General features: G+C 39.4%; 1 protein-coding gene across 3 annotated transcripts in view; it reads left to right on the forward strand.

Annotated features, from left to right (window-relative positions):
• The window catches only part of ANKRD44 (ankyrin repeat domain 44), a 296,495-nt gene that overhangs the window by 129,515 nt on the left and 144,856 nt on the right, over nucleotides 1-22,124 (forward strand). For all 3 annotated transcript variants that reach the window (XR_012507147.1, XM_074364224.1, XM_074364225.1), the window contains exon 3: nucleotides 15,642-15,720. Coding sequence is in view for 2 of the 3 variants with exons in the window: in XM_074364224.1 (XP_074220325.1) it covers nucleotides 15,642-15,720 (79 nt within the window). In the remaining variant the exon portion in view is untranslated. The remainder of the gene's footprint in view (nucleotides 1-15,641; nucleotides 15,721-22,124) is intronic.

Below are 22,124 nucleotides of genomic sequence, written 5' to 3' on the forward strand. Positions count from 1 at the left end.
AGCGGGGAAACTACTGCTTTTGAGAGATGTTGCTGGGAGGGCCTGGAAGAGACTGAGGGCTGGCCCTCTAAAGTAAGACATCTTAAGGGTGGAGAAAACGAGGAGGAAGGAGGTTCTGGTTAACAGGCCGGCCTAACTGAGCAGAGGTCTGGTGCCAGGAAAGCTTCGAGGCTGGGAAGGGTCCTTTGGCCAGACGGTGGGGATGAGAGGTATGGGGGTCGGGGCAGGCTGCAGGGAGGAGAGCAAAAGGAGCTGGGAACATCCTGTTGCAGGGTGACCTTCACCCCGCCACCCTGCCTTAGAAAGCGGCCTCCGCAGACGGAGGGCAGGCTTCATCATCGCGCATGCTCAGTGCGGAGGCAAAGCCCGCCCCTCCTCCTCCCCCTGCGGACCGCGCTGTGGGGAGGACTCTCCGGAGAGCTGCTCTTCAGCTGGAGGAAGTGCATGACCTGCCTGAGCCCACAGTGTGGCCCCAGAGAACAGAGGGAAAGCGCTTCCTTTGTCAGGCGGCCTGGGAACTTCAGGAACACCACAGCTGCTTCCTTCCCTCTTCCCCACACCCTTGACCGTGTGCTGCCGGGAGGGTGCTGATACCCAGACACCGCTGGTAGCACCTGAGGCCGGACCTCCAGTGACTGAGGAATGTAGAAAGTCCCGGCTCAGCCGGGTTGAAATTCAAGTCGTTTCTCACCCCTGAGTAAAATCTCCCTAGGAACTCCAGTCCTAGCAGGGTGACATGGCTGTACCGGGATATGCCCCCCCCCCCCCCAGCATACCTCAGTCTTTTGGGGAAATCCATCCTTCTGGGAGAATCTTGAGGGACTGAGAAGCGTTAGATACCATCTCCAAGTTCTGGAATCACTCACTTCAGCCTGCAATTAGAGGGCTTGGGGGCCTGCCATTTTGCAGTCTGCCCTCGCTAAGCAGAATGCTCTGTACGGAATCATTGCAGTGTGTTTGGCTTCCTGACCCATTGGCTCAGTTTAGAAGAGGCATACATGAAAGCTTCCTTGCTTGTTGATGTAGAAAGTGGCCCCCTGTTTGTCTTCTTGTGGATCTTTAATTATTCTGTGGTGGTTTTACTTCTAATACGTTGTTAATAAGGGAGACGTTCATTGGTGGCATAGGTGGTAAAACTCTTTTGTCAAGTGTCAGAAATGTTTAGTCAGGGTGTTCTAGCTCGGGGATGCCTGGTTCGAAGGTTCTTGACTTTGGAGGAGGAGAGAAAGGGTGCAGCATCCCCCCTCCAAGGGCAGCTCCCATCTGTCCAGGTTGCACCTGGATCTGACTCCTGAGATACCAAGACTGGATGAGAAAGGCATTCATGGCAGCAGGGATATATTCTAAGTGAAGGTTTCGAGATGCTGAGAGGTAGGTGTTTTGAGTGGGTCTATGAGAGGAAAAGACTCCACTCTGGGTCCCGCAAGACGAAGGACGAATCATGCGAGGCTCAACTTTGGAGTCTGCGGGAAGCTTTGGTTACCTTTGGGTTGAGGTGGGACAGGATACAGTGGCCAAGCCCACTGAGGTTGACTGCTTTAGGTTGGGAGGGGAGGCAGGCAAAAGCAATGCTATTGGCCAACTAAGAGCAGGCAATGCCAGCCCTTGTACTGGTAAACGAATATCTCTTAACAGTAAAATTGTTTCTCTAGAAACTGTTCTGAATTTCCTTACTTAGCCTAAACACCAAGGGGAACTAAAAAGAAATTAGGATGAAGTGGGGAAGGGTATAGCTCAGTGGTAGAGTACGTACTTAGCATGCACAAGGCCCTGGGTTCAATCCCCAGTACCTCCATTAAAAATATAAATAAATAAATAATAAATTTTTAAAAATTTAGGATAAGCCACAAAGATATTAATAGTAATAATAATAGGATGGCTCATATTCACTGGACATCTAGTTTGTGCATGCAAGGATGATGGTCCTATTTTCCCTTTACAGAAAAGAGAAATGAGTCTGAGAGAGACTGATTTATTTGCCCAAAGTCATCCAGCTCCTACATGGCAGAGGAGGGATTCAAAGTCAGGTCACTCTGACTCCAGAGTCTATGTTCTTTTGGTCACACTAGGATGCCTTTAATGAAAGTGTGTGTCCCCCTCGTCCTTCAGGTCCCTTGACAGGAAAGGTCAGAGTAGGACTAGAGGCCTCCAAAGTGCCGTGAAGAGGGTGGAAGCAGGCTCTTCCTTGGAGAGGAATTTGTACTGGCTAGTAAGACCCATATAGTATCGTGAGAGAACACAGAGAACGTGGAGTCAAGAAACCCAGACTCACCAAAAATTGGTGTATTACTTTGGGCAAGTCGTTTAACTCTCCGAGTTGGCCTTGATTCCTGTCCTGTAAAATGGGGATGACAATACCGACTTGATCAGTGTCCCTGACTTTTCGTAAAAATCAGAGGATGCATTGTGTGGGACGAGGCTTTGACAACTCTCTGCAGCATTATACAAAGTACAGTTTTCCCAAGTTTTGTCATAAATGTAATGTGTCATGTGCAAAGAAACACATTCATGTATCAAGTATTTACAACCTTCTGCAAGATAATGAGGGGTTTGGGCAGGAAATAACGTCCAGAGCTTTATATTTAATTCTTACAACTAGCTCTTGTTAGAGCAGACCTGTTTTGTTTTGATTTGTTTTGTTTTAATAGGAAAGTCTTATTTACAAAAGAGATTTTGGTTTGTTTGTTTGTTTCTAAATTGAGTTGCATACAAGTCTTGAAATACAGGCAAAGAAAGAAGAAAGTGAAAAACACAGTCTTGGTGTCTTGAGCTGATCTGATATCTTAGGTCCTGATAACTTCACTGGTGATTTTTATTGTCCGTGTTACATATAAACTCTGTTTCTTTAATATTCACCTGGAGGCTGAAAAAAATTGTAAAGAGATACTAAACATTTCAGTTAAGATGATTTTCTGTGAACCACAGAAACTGTCTTTGTAAGCTTTTGCTTTTAATTCCCCTCCCGCCCCCAAATAAAAGAGAGAGAGAGAGAGAGAAACAAACCTGGTAACTAAGTCATTGATGCACCCAGAGTAGCTGCCTTTGAACATTGTCTCTTTCTTTCTGTTGGCATTTTCTAACTCTGCGTATGTGTGTGTCTGCTCTTTGCTGACTGCTGTGATTAATATAAGTCTACTGTAGTAAATAGCCCTCTGTCATAAATAGCCTGGAGCCAAGAAAGATTCATCCTAGGCTGAGCACCCTGCCTGGCACATAGTAGACCCCAGTAAATATTGTGTCATTTGTATGAATGAAGGGGTCCACCACTGCCATGCATAGCTGTGTGACTTTTGAGCCAGTCCATTAAACTCTCCGGATGTCTCTAATACCCTCCCAGTTAAAATACTTTCTAATTTAGGCTTCTTCTCTCCTGAGATTTTGCTTCTGACCCTGTGTGTTCATTTACCTGATGACAGACTTTCACCATTGCTGTCCCCTTAAAGGGGTGGAAAGCTAGCAGCTGCCTTCTCTTCATCCTTTTATCAACAGGAGATAATTTTCCAACTGATTAAACTATTTTCTTCGTTATCTGCATTTCCTATTAGACATCTTTGTTTGTGGAAGGAATTGGTTAATGGACTAATTAAAAGAGACAGGGAGCCTAGGGTGGGGCTGTAACTGAAACTAGACTTCCCACCTTGTGGGTTAGCTCATTGGAACCAAGGGCAGTTCCAAATTGGGGCTCCCTTAAATAACCTTAGCAGTAGAACATTCCCATCATGTATGCAAGAATTATGGTTTCTCCATGAAAAATTATTTACCAGATGTATTAAATTTAAAGGCACTCCTTTTTATACTTGGGATACTGCACAGAGCAACTGTGAGCTTTGTTAGCTTTTAAGATGCAGGGGAAGGTGGTGCTATGAAGACCTGCTTTGGTTTCATCAGAGACTCCTGATGATTGCCTTTGCAGTGGGTGGATGTATATTGCTGTCAACAAACCCCCCTGTCGGACTAGAGGACCAGAACCCTTTCCATGTTCTGTTTCCAGTGACTCTCAAGAAATGTTTCTGGCCAAATGAAATCAGGGCAACAGAGCAAATAGTTGGTGTCCCATTAACTTCTCCAGGCAAAGTCTGCTCTAAAAGGACTTCTGTCCCTTGGGAATTTCTGGGCACTGTGATAAGATCCCAGGCATCCTCTGGTGATCTACTGCTGACATGTAGTGTACCCGTAGGTTAGGCATAAACCATTCACTGTCATACTTGTACTTAATTTTCTAGATTTATTTTCTACATCCTTACCCAATACGTATTAGTCAAAGGTTTCCTTTAGGAGATGTAAATGTCCTAAGGGATTTTGAAGAGAAATCTTGCTTGTGCCTATTTTTAAAGCATGTAGACTTTAATCCAACACCCCAGGCTTTTGCCAGAACTTCATTTTTATGTCTGTACGTGAACGAGAAATAACATGAGTTGCCTCATTTCCTTCCATGACCTCGCCATTTCTTTTTTCCCCTTAAATGAATTGTCGCCTAGGTATGTATCTTTTTTTAAACTCTTATATATGCCCTTCTCTGTGTTACGTAGGAGAGAATATGTTATATTTGCCTGCTTGTATATTTTTAAAGCAGCTTTATTGAGATATAATTGACATACAGTAAACCAGACATACAATAAACAAAAATTTGCAAAGTTTTGACATGTTTAAACCCACGAAACCCATCACGGCAATCAAGATAATGAATATCTCCATCACCCCCAAAAGCTGCCTTGTGCCTTGTGCCTTGTACAAGGTAATCCCTTGCTCTCACGCCTTCCAATCTTCCCCTCCAGCCTCCTCAGGCAACCACTGATCTGTTTTCTTCACTGTACATTAGTTTGCCTTTCCTAGAATTTTACGTATATGTAAATGTATTCATACAGTACATACTCTTTGCCTGTCTCCCATCACACAACATAATTCTTTTAATTCATCCAAGTTGTAATATATAGTAATAGTTCATTCCTTTTAATTGCCAAGTAGTGTTCCATTATGTGGAAATACCACAGTTTGTTCATCCATTAATCTGGATATGAAATGTGGATTGTTTCCAATTTGGGCTACTAAAGCTGTTCTGAGTATTCATGTACAGGTCTTTGTGTGCACGTATGCTTTCCTTTCTCTTAGTAGATACCTGAGAGTAGAACATCTGGATCATACAGGTCTGTATCTAACTTTTTAAGAAATTGCCAAGCTGTTTTGTGAAGTGGTTGTACCATTTTGCATTCCCACCAGTGGTGTATGAATGTTTCAGTTTCTCTACATCCTCATCAACACTTGATATCATCAGTCCTTTTAATTTTAGCCATTTTAATAAGTATGTGATGTGATTTTGATTTGCATTTCTCTAATGATCAGTGTTATTGAGCATTATTTCATGTGCTTGTTTGCCATCTGTGTATCTTATTTGGTGAAATATCTGCTCACATCTTTTGCCTACTTTTTGATTGGATTGTTTGTTTTCATATTAGTGAGTTTTGGGGTTTGTTTTTTTTTAGTATATTCTAGATAGAAGTCCTTTATCTAATGTATACTTTAAGATATTTTCTTTCACTCTATGGCATGTCTTTTTATTCTCTCAACTGTGTTTTGAAGAGCAGAAGTTATTATTTTTGATGAAATACAGTTTATCAATTTGTTATTTTATGAGTCATGCTTTGGCATATCTAAGAAATCTTTGTCTAACCTAAAGTCACAAGGGATTTCTCCTATGTTTCCTTTGGAATTTTAAATTTTACATTTAGTTCTATGTTCTGTCTGGATTTAATTTTGTCTAGGGTACAAGGTATGGATCAAAGTTTTTTGCTTTTTGTTTTTGTTCCTTGCTTTATGATATCTAATTATTTCAGTGCCATTTGTTGACAAAGCTGTCCTTTCATCAGTGAATATCCTTTGTACCTTCTTTGGAAATCATATGTATTGTCTGTATATTGCTTTGCACCAATACCGAATTGTTTTGATTACTGGAGCTTTATGGTAAGTTTCAGAATCAGGTAGCGTTTATTCTCCAACTTTACTCTTTTTTTTTTTTTTTTACCAAAACATTGTTTTAATGGCCAAAAAGTTAGAAGCAAGCTATATTTACAATAATAGAGAATGTTTAAGCAAATTTCCAACTTTATCCTTCTTGCCTGCTAGTACTTAGTACTTGTGAGAATTTTGTCCTTGGGTCTAGATTATTAGGACAGGAGTACTAATTATAATGAGCTATAACTTTCACTTTGTTTAAGGCTTATAACTATTCAGAGAGTCAGCAAGAGCATGAATAGTGGAATCAGATCTGAATCCTAATTCTGCCACTAACTAGCTGTGTGACTCGGGTTAAGTTACTTATCACCACAAAGTCTCAGGCTCCTCAACTGTAAAATGGGGATGATCAAATTTACCTCACAGTGTGGCCACTATAGAGAACAGTATGGGGGCTCCTTAAAAATTAAAAATAGGGTTACCGTATGATCCAGCAATCCTACTCCTGGGCATGTATCTGGAGAGAACTCTAATTCGAAAGGGTACATGCACCCCAGTGTTCATAGCAGCACATAGCAATAAATACAATAGCCAAGACATGGAATCAGCCTAAGTGTCTGTTGACAGATGAATGGATAAAGAGGATATGGCATACACACACACACACACACACACACACACACACACACACACACTGGAATACTACTCAGCCATAAAAGGATGAAACAATGCCATTTGCAGCAACAGGGATGGACCTGGAGATTATCGTATTAAATGAAGTAAGTTAGAGAAAGACAAATATCATATGATATCACTTATATGTGAAATCTAAAATAATGGTGCAAATGAACTTATTTACAAAACAGAAATAGACTCACACACATAGAAAACAAACTTATGGTTACCAAAGAGGAAAGTCAGGAGGAGGGATAAATTTGGAATTTGGGATTAACAGACACACACTACTATATATAAAATTGATAAACAAGAAGCACCTACTGTACAGCACAGGGAACTATTCAGTACCTTATAATAACTTACAATGGGAAAGAACCTGAAAAAGAGTACATATATGTGTGTGTGTGTGTGTCTATATATATATATAACTGAATCACTTTGCTATATACCTGAAACATTGTAAATCAACTATACGTCAATAAAAAAAATTTACCTCACAGTGTGTTTTAAGGAACAAATTAGAAAATATAAAAATGTCTAATACATTTTTTGCTTAATATATATTATTTTAGTTTAAAAAAATTAATGCAATTAAAATACCCAGCGTTTAGTTACCTAAGGCAAATATAATCAAAATGTCTTTGACGTTCTCATTACTCTTATTTTTATCTTCATTTTAAAGTCTTTTGAGTGATTCTTGTTTAGTTTTAAGAATTAGGTATACTTTTGAGGTTTGAATGTACAATTTGAACATTTTTAGATGTAGCAAAATGTACTAGTATTTCTCATACATCTATATTACATTCAGACCGATGGGTTAAAATACCAACAGAGTGATGGTTGAATGAAGTTGTTCCATGGTGTCGGTATATAGAGGCACAGATTTGCTGTCTGTCTCTTTTGAAACATAGAAAATTCCAGCCAAGGAAAATCCGGCTCCGTGGGATCACACATGCATGGAAGACGAATAGTGATTATAAATCTGAATTTATCTTTTATAGTGACTTGGGGTAGATGTTGATCTGTCCATGCTGTGTCTAGGTGAAGGCATAACCTGAGTTTTCATTGCAGTTGAATTAAGCACTATTAAAAAAAAAACCCTCCATACAGCATAAGAAAAGACCAATAACTGAATTTTGAAATGGATAAAGAATAAATACAGGCAGTTTGCAGTTGAAGAAGCCAGAATTTTTAATAAATATATGAAAAGAATCTTAACCTCACTTGTATTTAGTGAAATACAAATCAAAGCCACAATGAAATGTCATGTTAAATACATCATGTTGGCAAAGAGTAATAAGGTTGATAACAGCAAATATTGGATGTCGGGAAAAGGAATTAACATGTGGCTGGTGGGAGTATAAATTGGTCAAGCTATTTTTAAAGCTACTTGGCAACACCTAATAGAGTTGAATATGAATACACCCTAAGATCCAACCCTTCTGTTTCTTGGTATCTGCTCTAGAGAAATTCTCATACATATGCCCAGAGAGACACATACAAGATGTACATTGCAACACCATTTGTGGTAGTAAAGATTGAAAACACACACTCTCTCTCTCTGTCACACACACACACACACACACACACACACACACACACACACACACACACAGCTATTTTCTGAACCATTTATAAGTCACAATACTCATAACATTTTACCCCTAAAGCCGTTTTTTAAAAACAAGTCTGAAGCAGGTAGAGAAAAATGTTAACATGTTTGATTTTGCTTGTGGGAACATGTAGATCTGGTATTTTCTATATTTCTCTGTATTTGTGAGATGTTAAAACTTGAAAGTAAACACGAAAATGTTAAAAAGAAGCATGATCTTTGTTTCTCTCCTTTGCTTTCTTCTTTACAAATTTCTTTTAATTCCCCACCTTCAGACCGAATATCTTTCCCATTTTGCGGCTTATTTGATTTAAATCTTTCACGTGTCTTTGGCTCTTTTCCTCTCATGATTTGAAGTGTTTCCAAGGTACGTATTTTGTGTTTGGAATTTCTTTAGACGTCTTGCTTGCTCCTGGTGGTCTCTGTTCAATATCATGTGAAGCTGGTTGGGCCTAAGTTGTCAGTTATTTCCCTGCTTCTTTGATATTAGTGGGAGTTTGAGTTGATGACTGGAACTGAACTTTTGTATTTCATGTTAGGAAAGCTTTGTAGGGCTTGTTCTTTTAATATTACTCCATCTGCCCGTCTTGGTATGTAAGCTGTTTCTGTGTAGGGAGAGATGTTTGTTTCAGTGTATGACAGATACTTATGATGAAAATTAGATCATACACTTCTAGCTGAGAATTTCCAAAGTATGTAATCAACAATTCTTACTCTTCAAAAGAGAGGCTTGGGGTGCCCCCTCAGTCAGCCTATCTACACAGTATTTTTAGCTGCCTGAACAGACTCTCTGCCCATGTCAAGCTCACTTCATGTGTACATACTTCAAGTTCCCTATTTTCTTTCATCTGCTTCTTTGTAAACAGACGACAGAAACTTCCTCTGCCTGATCTCTCTGTGACATACTGCAAATTTAGCTCAGACGCCAGCTGGCTGTGTGTGCCTTTGCTATTCATAGAAAGGGAGGGTTTACCTTCCTTCCTTCTGAAGAAACTTTAATTTCTTTTTATGGGTCCGAATCTGTTTGCCAGTGGCTATTTGGAGTTGGAGCTACAGGGTAATGGAAAAAGATCTGTCTTTTTGTGGTACTTGAACATTCTTTTAAAAACTACATTAATGAGTTATTTCTAATGTGTGTTGATCTTACTGTGCTCACTTATGAATTGTTTTCCTCTCTTGTATTCCTGGGTGTTGTAAAGACCTACTACCATTCATCAGCTGTTGGTTGTCACGGAGAGTCCACGTGGTCGACAGATGGAAAGGAATGCAAATGTTGCAGAACGCGTACCTCGGCCACTGGGCCTGAAGGCTGCTCTGGTCCTGGCCTGGTCTTGTATTCTAATTTTGATCCAGAAACTATTCCTAAGTCTGTCTATAAAATATAAGCCGGACTCTGTGACTAACCTAGGAGTCTAGCCCAGGTCTTCTGAAGTTCCCAGATAAGCTGGAGCCAATAGGCCCTCTCCGGAGAAAGCAAGATGTGTTTTTTCCCGATTCAGAAGAGATTTTTTTTCTTGTCAATTTAGATCTCCTGCCCAGGGTAGGTCAGAATTAGACACATTTCGGAGCGATGTTTGCTACATTTGTCTTGTTGCATTTGGTAATTTTCACAAATCATTTTTTTTTCATTGTTTGTTACTGCTCTTTTTTTTTTTTTTTTTTAACATTTTTTTATTGATTTATAATCATTTTACAATGTTGTGTCAAATTCCAGTGTGGAGCACAATTTTTCAGTTATACATGAACATATATATATTCCACAAATCATTTAACATCACAAATATCACTAATTACCACGTCCCTATTTTTGTTTCTATTTTGATGTCCTAAATTTGTAAACTGGTAACTGGACTGGAAGGGTCTTTAGGGTAAGGACTGGAAGTTTTAAATTTTGTATGCCCAACATGTACCACAATGTCTGGGAGATAATTCCTTTTTGATAAATGTCTATGTCTAGAAAATATGGCTGAATAAATGGTTGTAAAACATATCCCAAAGTCCTGTACTTATTTTATCCTTCCCCTATTTTGTTTTTACTCTTCTGTTTGCATCTCTCTTAGACCAAAGTCTTAGATGATTTCTAGCATCATTTGTTTGTACTGCTTCCTGTAACTCTTCCTTCATACCTCTTCCCCCGAATTTTGTTCATTAAAAAAAAATACTGTCTTGTTTTCTCCCTTGGGCTTTGTCCTTTGTGTTTAAATGATTTTACACATTATTCCTTTGCGTTTAAATGATTTTATACATTATTTGTATCTCTGCTTGATTCTTCTCTTATCTCAAATTCTTGCTGGTTGTTATGCCTGCTGACTCTGGCTTATGGGGAATTAATTGTTTCCACATGGGTCTGTGGTTTAGGCTTGTGAGCTCATCTTTAGTGGAGTTTTAATATGTGCAAATTCCTGGCTTGCTTGGATTGAGGGCACATTTCTCCAGATAGATTTTGTTTCTTCTTCGTGGCATTGTAGGGGTATCCTTGGCCTAGAACCAATTTTTATGCTTATTTTCCAGCTTGAAAGTTTCTAGACTATACAGGCATTGTGAATTTAAAACCAAGGGATAAATTGGGAATTTGAGATTTGCAGATGCTAACTATTGTATATAAAATAGATAAACAGCAAGTTGCTTCTGTATAGCACAGGGAACTATATTCAATATCTTATAGTAACCTATAACAAAAAAGAATATGAAAATGAATATATGTATATATATGTATGGCTGAAACATTATGCTGTACACCAGAAATTGACACAACATTGTAAACTGACTATACTACAATTAAAACAAAAAACCCAAACAACATGAGGGCAGACTCTGGGGGTACAGATGCTCAGTGCAGACACTTTTATTTCCCCACCAAGAATCTAGGACAAGGCTTCGCTGTGCTATCTCCCTGTGGAGTGTTTGGCTTTTTCTTGAACCCACCATTGTGCTTCAAGAATCTTTCTTCAAGACCTCTTCCCAGGTCTTCTAGTTCTAGTTCTCCTCGTCATCTCCCATCCCTGAGCAAGTGTGCAGTCCCAAGTCCCTGGTGTGTGGATTCTCTCTGTAGCATAAGTTCATGTGCTTACAGCTTTGGTTCTCAGTTTACTCTTATTTCTGGCCCCAGACTATTTAATTTATTGTAAGCTCATTTAAGTGGGTGTTTACTGTCTGTCACATTTCCCCCAGAATTTCTTAGGGATTATAAATGGAAAGGTTCTTTAGACTATCAAGGCAACTTCTAAGATCATGTTCTTGTTTCCATTTTTATAAAGAAAAAAGTTTCAGGTTGGGAGCCAGGACACCTAATTCTTTGACATCTGTTTGCTATATCGGGCAAGTCATACAACATATCCAAGGGCTCTGATTCCCTGTCTTTTAAATAACAAGACTTAACACACAGTTCTGAAAGGTGTGTCTCCCTGACACGGATGTTATAAGATTCAAATAATAGAAGAGATGAAAATGCATTTTGAAAAAAAAAATTAAAAGCACTCTGTAATTACCAGCTAGATTTTGTTTCTTCTTTTAGATGCCCTAGGGGTATCATTGGCCTAGGACCTATTTTTATTTGGTTGTTTTTTTTATTTTTTGTTTTCGTTTTTGTTTCATTGAAGTGTAATTGATTTATAATGTTTGTTTCAAGTATGCAGCAGAGTGATTCAGTTATATAGATACATACATATATATATATATATATATCTTTTAGATTTTTTGAATTGAATTGAATTGAATATAGTTTCCCATGATATACAGTAGGTCCTTATTGTTTATCTATTTTATATATAGTAATGTGTATCTGTTAATCCCAAACTCCAAATTTATCCCTCCACTGCCCTTTCCCCTTTGGTACAATTCTGAGCTTAGTACCTATTTTTACTCATAGTATTACTAGTATTCTCTTTTCCCCAGAGCCTTTCCCCACCTCTTCTATCATTGCATCTCCTACTCCATTTATTTAGCTTATAGTGAGTAGAGTGGTCTTAACTTAGGCAGAAGATGAACTGCAACTACCTGGATGATTTTACCTCTCTGAGTATGGTGATGAATGTGGCTCTGTTATTCACCCCTCGACTCATTATCCTGTACTCAGGTTCCTTGCCAGAGAGCAGGTGTCGGCAACCCTTGGTCAATAGTAGGAATGCATTGTTACTTTGGGCAAGGCCTTAATAGCACATGAAATTGTTCTTATGATTCTGCTGCTTCAGTGAACCAAAGGACTACAGCTCTAAATATAGATTTTCTCTGCAGTTATCTGTCTATGGCTTGTCACTGAAGGAGAGTATTGATTGGCATAGATGTTCAGGAAGCTACAGGAAACCTTTAAATGCATATTAAAAGAAACACTAAGATTTCCAATTTTATTATATGTGCTGCTGAAGTGAGCACAACACTGGGATTTCCAATCAAAGAATTTTTACAATGTGATCTCACATAACACACCTATTTATGTTATAAAAACTTCAGTTTGAACAAGTCATGTCATACAAAGGGGCCACAGACTCAGCCAGTTACATAATGACAGGCCAACCAGATTTGGATATTGGTATGGCTTTTTATTTGAGGCCAAGTTCTCACACAGAACGTTGACTTTGCTTCAGGTCAAATTCAAGTCATAATTTGGGTTGGGTTAGTCCTTACTTAAATTACTTAGGTAAGGTTTAATTTGTTGACCCAAACCCTGGAACTAGTTCAATTCATGAAAGAACATATAATTATATAACTTTTATCCCAAGAACCAAAAGAAAATTTTCAATTGATATAGTGGTGATTCAAAGGGAACATGAAGCTAAAAAGGAAAGTGCTTGTAGAAACATCAGTAGAAGAAATAGAAAAGAAGACATTTGTGAAAGTCTGGTCTCAGTTATTTGTATACTTCATTGCATAAATTAGTACACTTGATTCTCAAATAAGCAGACATGTTTTCAAATATTGAATCTTTATTTTCATAGAAAGGGTGACATAACAATAGGAGGGTTAACTGTGGTTGTGTATCTTACTGAATTTTCCAAGTTATTATTATTTAATATGGAATAGTAACGTGACTATCCTGTTTCCTCTTATCTGTAGTGATTGCCTGCAGCATACGTGGACAACCTAAATCCCCAGCTAATTCAAACCCCTCTTTTTATCCACTGAAAAGTTAGTTCATCCCTTCATAAAACCTATTTATCATCTCTTCCAACAAATAGATTGGTTTGAAGATCAGTTCTTGTCATGTTCCCTGCCTGCCATGTGTTTTGGGTATTAGTGAGTCATGAAATGCCCAAAAGCAATAGTCTTAAAGAGGCTAAGAGCAGAGAGCCTGAACTGTCAGAAAACAAAATAATATCCTTGGGCTACAAGGGCTATTAGGTAGATTGTCTAACCAGGTGAGAAAAGGAACAATGATTAAAATCAATAGTGAATTTATAAATCTCAAAACTAAAATGCATGCTAGTTTCAGGAGACTCCGCAAAGACAGCATCTAGGCTTTGGTTACCATTGTTATGGAACAATTGATGGAAGTTTGTGGAAGACGCCATGCACATAGACTAGTTCAGTTTGGCCAATGTATGCTGAGCGCCTAGTATGCTGCTACTGTGGGGAGAAAGGGGAGTAAGGCCTGTTCTTTACCCTGTGGGAGCACTCAGTCTTGGAGGGAAATGTTACCAAACCAGACTTGGGTTTGCTTATCCGTGCGCAGCAAAGCCAATTTACTGATGCTGGGTTGTAGTGAAGGAAAGTGCACTGTTTATTGCAAGGCCAAGCAAGGAGTACGGGTTGCTAATGCTCAAAAGGCCTGAAATCCCTGATGGCTTTCAGTGAAATGTTTTTAAAGACAAGGTGAGGGATAGGGTTGTGAGGGTGCACGATCAGCTTGGACATTCTTCTGACTGGTTGGTGATGAGGTAATTAGGCATCAGCATCATCAACCTTCTGGTTCCAGCTGGTCTGGGGCCCACATGCTTGTGGTCAGCATGCAGGCAGCTTCTTCCACCTGGTGGGGGTTTCAGTATCTGCAAAAGAACTCAAGAATATGGCTCAGTATTTTAACTGTTGGCCTTGAAGAGGAACTGAAGGTCCTTGACTTTGTTTAATGGCTAAACAGTTTTTATTTTGTCTTGCTTGAGTGTTTTCCTTTGTTTCTGCATTTTCTCACTTCTTTGATTAAATTTGTTCTTTGGAACTCAGGGAAGGCCTAGGAGGCTAAAGCTTTTCTACAAATAAAAGGCAGACAGAGCACATGGTTGGGTTGGGGGGAGCATCTGTCCCAAGAAAACCCCATAGGGTCCTTCTTCCTTACAACATCACACAACTGTTTATGCTGGGACAATACTGTCTATGCATGGAGCACTTGCTGTGCTTGGGCCAAGCCTCATGCCTGCCTAGAACTTATTTACTTACATTATCTTGAATGTTCTTATCAGTTCTCTAGGGAGATATGATTATCTCCAGTTTGCAGATGGGGAAGCAATATTTTTTTCCCTGCCCATTATCATTTTGCCTCTCTGCACAATATGTTAAATGCTCTGCCAAGGACTTACACAGGAGTCCACAGGCGAAGATCTAATCTTGACTCTGCTATATACCTATGGGGTCTTGAGGACATTTCTTAATTTCTTGGAGCCACAATTTTCTCATCTATAAAACACAGTTAGTAGTAACTACCTCAGCTCTCAGCTTCAATGTCAATATCCTCAGAAAGGCCTTCCTCGACCACTCTAAGGAATCTTACTCCCATCTCCCCAGTCACTTGATCTCATTATCCTTTTAAAATTTTGTTATAGCCTTCATCACCATCTGAAAGGATCTCCTGTGTCATTGGTTTACATGACTACTGTCAGCCACCCCTGCCTTGATCATAAGTTTCACAAAGGCAGGGATTGGGCCTTGTCATAGGCACCCCCTTGTCCACATAATCTGGTTTCTTGCACATGGTAGGCATTCAGTAAGTATTACATGAATGGAAAGTGGTCTGGGCAACAGTTAATGTGGACAGAAAGGGGGGAATGACTATACTTATGCTTAATGTCCTTAAAGTCCACTATGTTCCCTTAGAAAAAAAAATCATTGAAAGCTTTGAACTATGTGGTGAAGTAGATAAAAAGCTTTGTATTTTTTTTTTTAACCATACTGAAGTTTTTTAAATAAGTTGAATTTTATCATCCAGTGCATGATGGTCCATCCTTGACCTGAACTAGCCTTCAATAAAACGAGCAGGGAGGCAAATAGAACACACAGACACAGAAAATGAGGTCTTTTGTACATGGGACTGTGGGAAATGCTGAGAGACATGTTTAACCAGATCTCATCGGAGTAGGTGTTTGGCCTTCACACTCTCCCACAAGCGTTAACCTCATGTAAAGGACACATCTTACTGTATTACAAAAGGCACCTCTGGCTGCCACTGACTTGTTTATCTTTGCCATTGTTTCAGGACTCTGAGAAACGAACCCCGCTTCATGTGGCCGCGTTTCTGGGAGATGCAGAGATCATTGAACTCCTGATTCTGTCAGGTAAATACCAGCTGTACTTAAAAATCAACTGCAGATCACAATTTAAATGACAAATTTACCGGTTGGATTCTACAATGAACCCGAATGGAACTTCTTTATTGTGCTCATGGGTGTTTATTTGATCAGCGGTTTTATCAGTAGACGGAAGACAATGCAAGACATTCTTCTTATTGAGAAATGACTTCTCCAGTAAAACTTTTATATTGCTTTGAAAGTCTGATTCCTGACTGTCTAATCAGGCCCAGTATTATAGAAGAATTCAGTTCATCTGGATATCTTTTAATTTTTTTTCACTGTTAAAAAAAGAACAAATCTACATGAACACACATAAATGTGTATGTATATTTACATGTATTTAAATTGCATTGCAAAACAGTACTGTTTTGCTTACAGATACATGGCTTACAATGATGTAATCAAAGCATAAAAATATGAAAGGAAAGGAAACACATCAATTTCTGGATAGTGTGGTTCCCTTTAAAGAGGCAGATCGAGTGAGAGGGGAGATGTCTTCAACTCTGTAAAATGTTTTATTTTTTAAAAATTGGAAGCAAATATGGCCAACACGTTAAATGTAGTTTGTGGGTGTACTGGTTTTCATGATGTTTTCTCCTTATTTTTCTGTTTATTTTAAATATTTCATCAGATTTTAAAATTCCAGTGCTTTGATTTTTGGAAACCTGTGTGCTTGGTACTTCTCACCAAACAGGTTTCCAAAACCAGTATGTATGTGCTTTCTCCCTTGAATATTTGCTAAACTAATCCCCGGAATGAATCTGAGCACATGCAAGTATCTCACTGTGGACTGTATGCAGGCCGGCTGGCTTTCTTCCTCCTTCTTTTGGTTTGGGGCAGATTCAAATCTGGAGGAAATGACTCTGCCCACGGTCTATGCAAAGGCCTATCATAAGGTTTTGCCTGTGTTTGCAGTAGTAAAGGGAAATGGTAGAATTCCAGAGTCAGTTCTGCAGAGGGAGGAACTGACATGGCGTTCAAGCAGATGTGGAGAACATTGTGAGAAACAAGAATCATGCTGTGATATGCAAAGAAGATTCACATTGCCCTTAGTTTTGTTGTGTTCATGTTCCTGAGGTGGGTTTTCCCAGGAAACAAGTATTCTGGGCCTTAGCAGTGTTCCTGACAGTCTCGTGGAGCTCAGGTTAGATTTTGTGCAGTATTCCTTGTGCTCTTGAGAACAGGCCTTCCCTCTGATAATTCTAAAGATGTTTCAGTCCTGTGTTCCAAACAAACATGTATTGTTTGGTGCTGGCACAGTCTATGGCTAAGAGCTAGCCCACACCTGGCTGGTTGCCTCAGCAGCAGAAATTTGGCCTATGGAAAATTGTAGGCAGAGTCAGTGGGGGTGAAAAATAAAGAGTTTGGGGTACGACAGCTAGCGGTCCCAGCCAGCTCTACTTAAATGTATTAAGAGACAGCTCAGAGGACTATTTGGTTCATGAATATTCAAAACTTTATCTTAGACTTCCAGCTTTGGTTTTTTAATTTTTTGTATATTTTTCTACATCTGAAAATGAAGGTTTTAATTCTGCAGCATGAAATTGACCATCTATTTATTTAGGCATCTGAGGGATAGTGATTGAGAAACTTGGCTTCACATCACCTTCACGTGGACGTGGGGTCCACCAGCCTCTTCGAAATGGGGTTCATTCAGTAGAGCCAGGAGAAACTTTTCCATATATCGTGATCTGTACACCTGTTCTCTTAGCCTAGGAAGCTAGAATCTAGGAAGAATCACTGAGTTGTTAATGTCTCTAGTGTAATTTTGGGTGGCACAGGCTATGGGATTGTTCCCCTTTCCCTCATCAAATTAGGAAGACTTAGGGTATGAGAGAGCATTGGGAAAGTTCTTTAGACATTCTACTCAACTGTGAAAGCTTAGGCAAACTCTTGGGATTCACATGGTTTTAATTTCCCTGAAAGGTCCTTTATTCAATTTGTATATTATATTCCTAAAGAAATATCACTGCAAGAGCAGTGATTTCATCTTTGAGCTTGCATCTGGCAGCTGACCCTTTTGGGAATCCAACTAAACTGTTTTCCAGTTTAATAACGAATGAGGTGCTAATGATTCCCATGTTGGACCAATAATTTGATTTTGCCAGAATTGCCCATTACAGCTGTGTTCTCATTGTTGTATTAGCTTACAGAGCATAGTGTAACCCAAGCCCACTAAATTCCTACGGACATTATCTCCTATTAGCTAGGCAGATGGAACCCTGAGTGCCTGTGAGCTGACGGGGGGAATTCAGGCCTTGCAGATTTCCTCTTCTTATTACTGCCAGTCCACGTTCTGGCTTTATTTCCCCCACCTGCCTCCAGCTTCTGTTTGGGAACTGGCCGAGTCAGGATCAAGGCAGAGAGAAGCTCCGGAGCTTGCTCAATCATTTGCCCAGAGATGTATGAGTGAGATCAGTGGGAACCAATTGGTGGCTAAGAGTTAAGAGACTAGGGTTGAGACGGAGGAAGCAGAGCGCCCAGGAAGACGGCCACAGGAACAGTACCCTGTAGGGCAACCCCTGGACACACAAGGGTTAGAGAGTTCTGGGCCGAAGGAAGAAAACCATAAGTATCTACCCTCTAACACAGGAGTGTTTTTGAGTTGTAACTACTAATTAAAAATAATACATTGGGTAGAACGGAGGCCACCGAACAAGTGGTATTCCTGTAAAATTATGTTCTGTGATTTTTCAGAATGTAATCGTCATTCCCAATGCAGATTGCCTCCAGAGCAGGTGGTAGGTCATTCTTTTGAATTCTCTCATGCATAACAAATATCCATCCTTTGAGGTTGGAGTTGATTTTTTTTTTTTTTTTTTTTTTGTGTGGTGAAGGAGGTGTGATTAAATGAGGCAATGCTGATTTTGGCCCCCAGTGTGGTGCGATTGCAAAGTAACGGGCCCTTTGCTAGTGGGTGTAGAAAGTGGCCTCAAAAGCAATTGTCACATACATGGAATCATTATGTACTCTCCCAAGATCACTGCTTCAAAGAACAGTGCTCCTGGGCTGTAATAAGATTTGGTCTGTTAAAAAAAAAATCATTAGCAAGCTGATCTCACTATCATATAATCACATTTCATATGATCTTTCTTTCATATTTGTTTATTTCTATAATTGAAAGCCAAGTGTTGGCTAAGACAGCCTTAAGAATCAATTGTTCTCTCTGGTCTGTAAGATTTTCAATCACTGAGTTAATCTTTTTTCTTTGTTCTACTTCTTCCTAGATGGCAGGGCTCAGAGATCAGAAATATTGCCTCTGGAAAAGAGGCTCAGAGTTCCATTACTCGTGGTATCTGTGACAGTAAAATCAAGTGGTTATAGCGATCAGATAAAAAATATACTTAATTTGTAATTAGTGTTTATGCCTGATCACTTTTAGTTGGGTCTTTGTTTCTGAAGAGTCAGTATACCCTTGTGCTTTTTTAAAAAAAATTATAAAAGCTTTAAAATGTCCTTGGGTAAAAAGCATTTGCCTTTAAATCATTAGACATGCAGACTCTGTGTCCTTCAGTGCACAATGGTGCCTGACAGACAGGTAAATAACATGAAGCTTCCTTTAGAAAAATCAGTTATAAATATTCAACTCAAAACCATCTGACGTCTCCCTCTGACATGTAAACAAGACTCTGGGAAGGATGCGTTCTTAGGAAGAGGATGAGGAAGCCAGGGGCATGAGTTGACACTGATGAAATACTGCTCAGTCCGCATTTAGATAACTCTACTTTTGTCATAATAATTTTGTTGTTGGGGCAGAGGAGGTTTCCCTGGCAGCTGCCTGTTCAACCTTGCGGAGGAGGATTAGTGGAGGGGTGGAGGGCTTCAGCAGTGACTGAAGGAAGCCACTTCCTAGATTTCTAATTATATGTCAATTCCTCAAGTGACTCTGAAGCTGCACAAAAACAGTGCTGGTGTTGTTTGTTATTCACAGGACATGTGTTGCTTTATGCTGCCCAGCAAACTCAGGGTCATTTTCCTTCTTGAAAGAATTTTAATATTAAAAGCCACATTTGGATCTGCATAAAGCTGAAAGTTTTGGGAATACATAAACAATCATAGTAATAACAATACAATAAAAATGTAGAAATATAAAATATGAGAAAAAAGTGATAATAGAAAACTAGGGAAAATAGGCAAAGAATATGAATAAGTGGTTTTCAGAGAATGAATTACAAGTGGCCAGTAAACAAATCTATTAGAAGATGCCCAAGCTCACTTTTAAACAGGAAAACACAAAAACGCGATACCATTTTCTTCCAATCAGATTTGCACTATTTTAAATAACTGAAAATATCAAGTGTTGTTGAGAATGTGGAGGAATTAAGCAATCATACACTGTGAAGGTGTAAATTGGTTCACTTTGGAGGGTTCAGACTATCTATTAAAACCAAAAATGTGCATGACCAATGACAGAGAAAGTCCATGTCTAATTATCTATCCTGGACAAATACTTGCACATTTGCATAAGGAGTCATTTTACGGATGTTCATAGCACCATGGTTTGACTAGTGAAATACTGGAAACAATTGAAATGCCCAACAATAGAGAGAATGTCTAAAAAATGTGGTGTGTTTATATGTTGGAATACATGTGGCAGTTAAAGAGAATGGACTCATTCTCTTAAGTATCAACATTGATAGATCTGAAAAAAATGTATTATTGAGTGAATCAAGGACATTCAGAGTGTTATTAGCATATGACACAATATACATAAAAGCATACTGTGAAACAGTGCTATAGATTTAAAAAAATTATTGTGTAATATTTTAAGTATACAAAGAGAATGTTGTATTGGCCACTCAGCTTAGTTTTCTGATTTTCCATGCGTGCATATATTTGCATCTGAAGATGTAAAAGAAACCTCATGTACCAAACTCGGAGCAGTAGTTTTCTTTAGGGAGTGGAGAGAGTCCAGCGTTGGGGATGATTCTCAAAGGGACTTTACTGAAATCTGTAACAATCTATTTTTAAAAGAAGATTACATGCATGTATTATTCATATGATCAAAACATGAAGTAAAATAAGTCTGTTGCTGTTCATGGTGGTAGACAAATATTCATAGTTCTAGTTCAAGCCAGTTCAGTTGAGGAGACATTGCTGGATCTCTCTTTTAACCAGAAAGCATCCTTCACTTGGCAGCTATTAACTAAGGTCGGCCCTGGGTGTGGAACTGTGCCAATGGCAGAGACCCCCAGTCTGTATCCCTTGCTTCCCTGACTCTTCTGCAATAATAGTTAGCAAATGATTAAATTGTGTTTACCATCTGCCAGGAAGTGATCTCAGGGCTTTTGTGGCATATCCTTCTAGAATGTTCAATGTTTTTACAAAAATGGGCTCATTCCATAGGTAATGTTTTAGTACTTGCTCTTTTTTTTTCACATAACCATATTTTGGGCATCTTCCCAATTATTTAGCATTCTTATAAAGCATCACAGCTACATCACATGGCTGTACAGTAATTTATTTAACCCACTCACCTTTGTCTAATGCCAAAGTTGTTTTCAGTATTTTATGACCAAGCTTTCATAAATCAGCCTTAAAGATTCGTCTTAAATTTCACCCATAGTTATTTCTTTTAGATAGAGCATTCTAATGTACACACACAAAGACAGAAATAGATTGTGTGAAGGAGAGAGAGGGAGGAGGGAGGAGGTGGGGGAGATGGGGAGCAGGGAGTGGGGTGGGGAGAAGAAAAAGAGGGGGGTTGAAGGTAAAATTCAGACTCGCAGTGGCAAAAGCAGGTGGACACAGGTGGGGCATGCACTACACCCATGTCCTCTGCCCTCATTGGTATCCTGGTGATTTGGCTGGTGAGGAAGCTATGAGGATGAGATGCTTAGATTCAAAATGTGGTGGTAAAATGGTTGGAAAGACAGTAAAGCAGTCCCTGAGACTCTAGAGCTCTCCCTCCCATCTTTGGGTAGGCACAGACTTCTGAGGTCCTGCCTGCACTGGGTGTGCTGACCTTGCCTCTGTACGACAGCTGGGGAGTCTGCCTTTGGGACCAGCTCTGGTGATTGTGGAGAGAGGAAAGCATGAGAAAAATAAGAGTAAGAGCAGAAAGGCAGGCGGTGTAACAGTCATTGGAGCTCTGTCGAAACTGAGATTAGCAGAGAAAAGCTTTGTTTTTGGTAGTAAAAACTTTGTTTTAAAATTCTTTTTTTCCCTGCTCTTAATTACATCTGGATTTCCTCCTCTCCGGCATTTCCTAGCACTTGAGTGTCTTTTAATCTCAAAAGATACCTGTGTGTGCAATCTCTGGGTGATGGTTCTTTGTGTTCTTAAATCCATCTATTTGACTTCCCCTTCCTTTGCCCGGCAAAGACTATGCCTCTCACTTCCTTGAAAGCCTGAGTTATAGATTTAGAAGTAAATGACACATCAAGGAG

The sequence above is a fragment of the Camelus bactrianus genome, chromosome 5 (genome assembly GCF_048773025.1).
Source record: "Camelus bactrianus isolate YW-2024 breed Bactrian camel chromosome 5, ASM4877302v1, whole genome shotgun sequence".
In the NCBI taxonomy this organism is placed as follows: Eukaryota; Metazoa; Chordata; class Mammalia; order Artiodactyla; family Camelidae; genus Camelus; species Camelus bactrianus.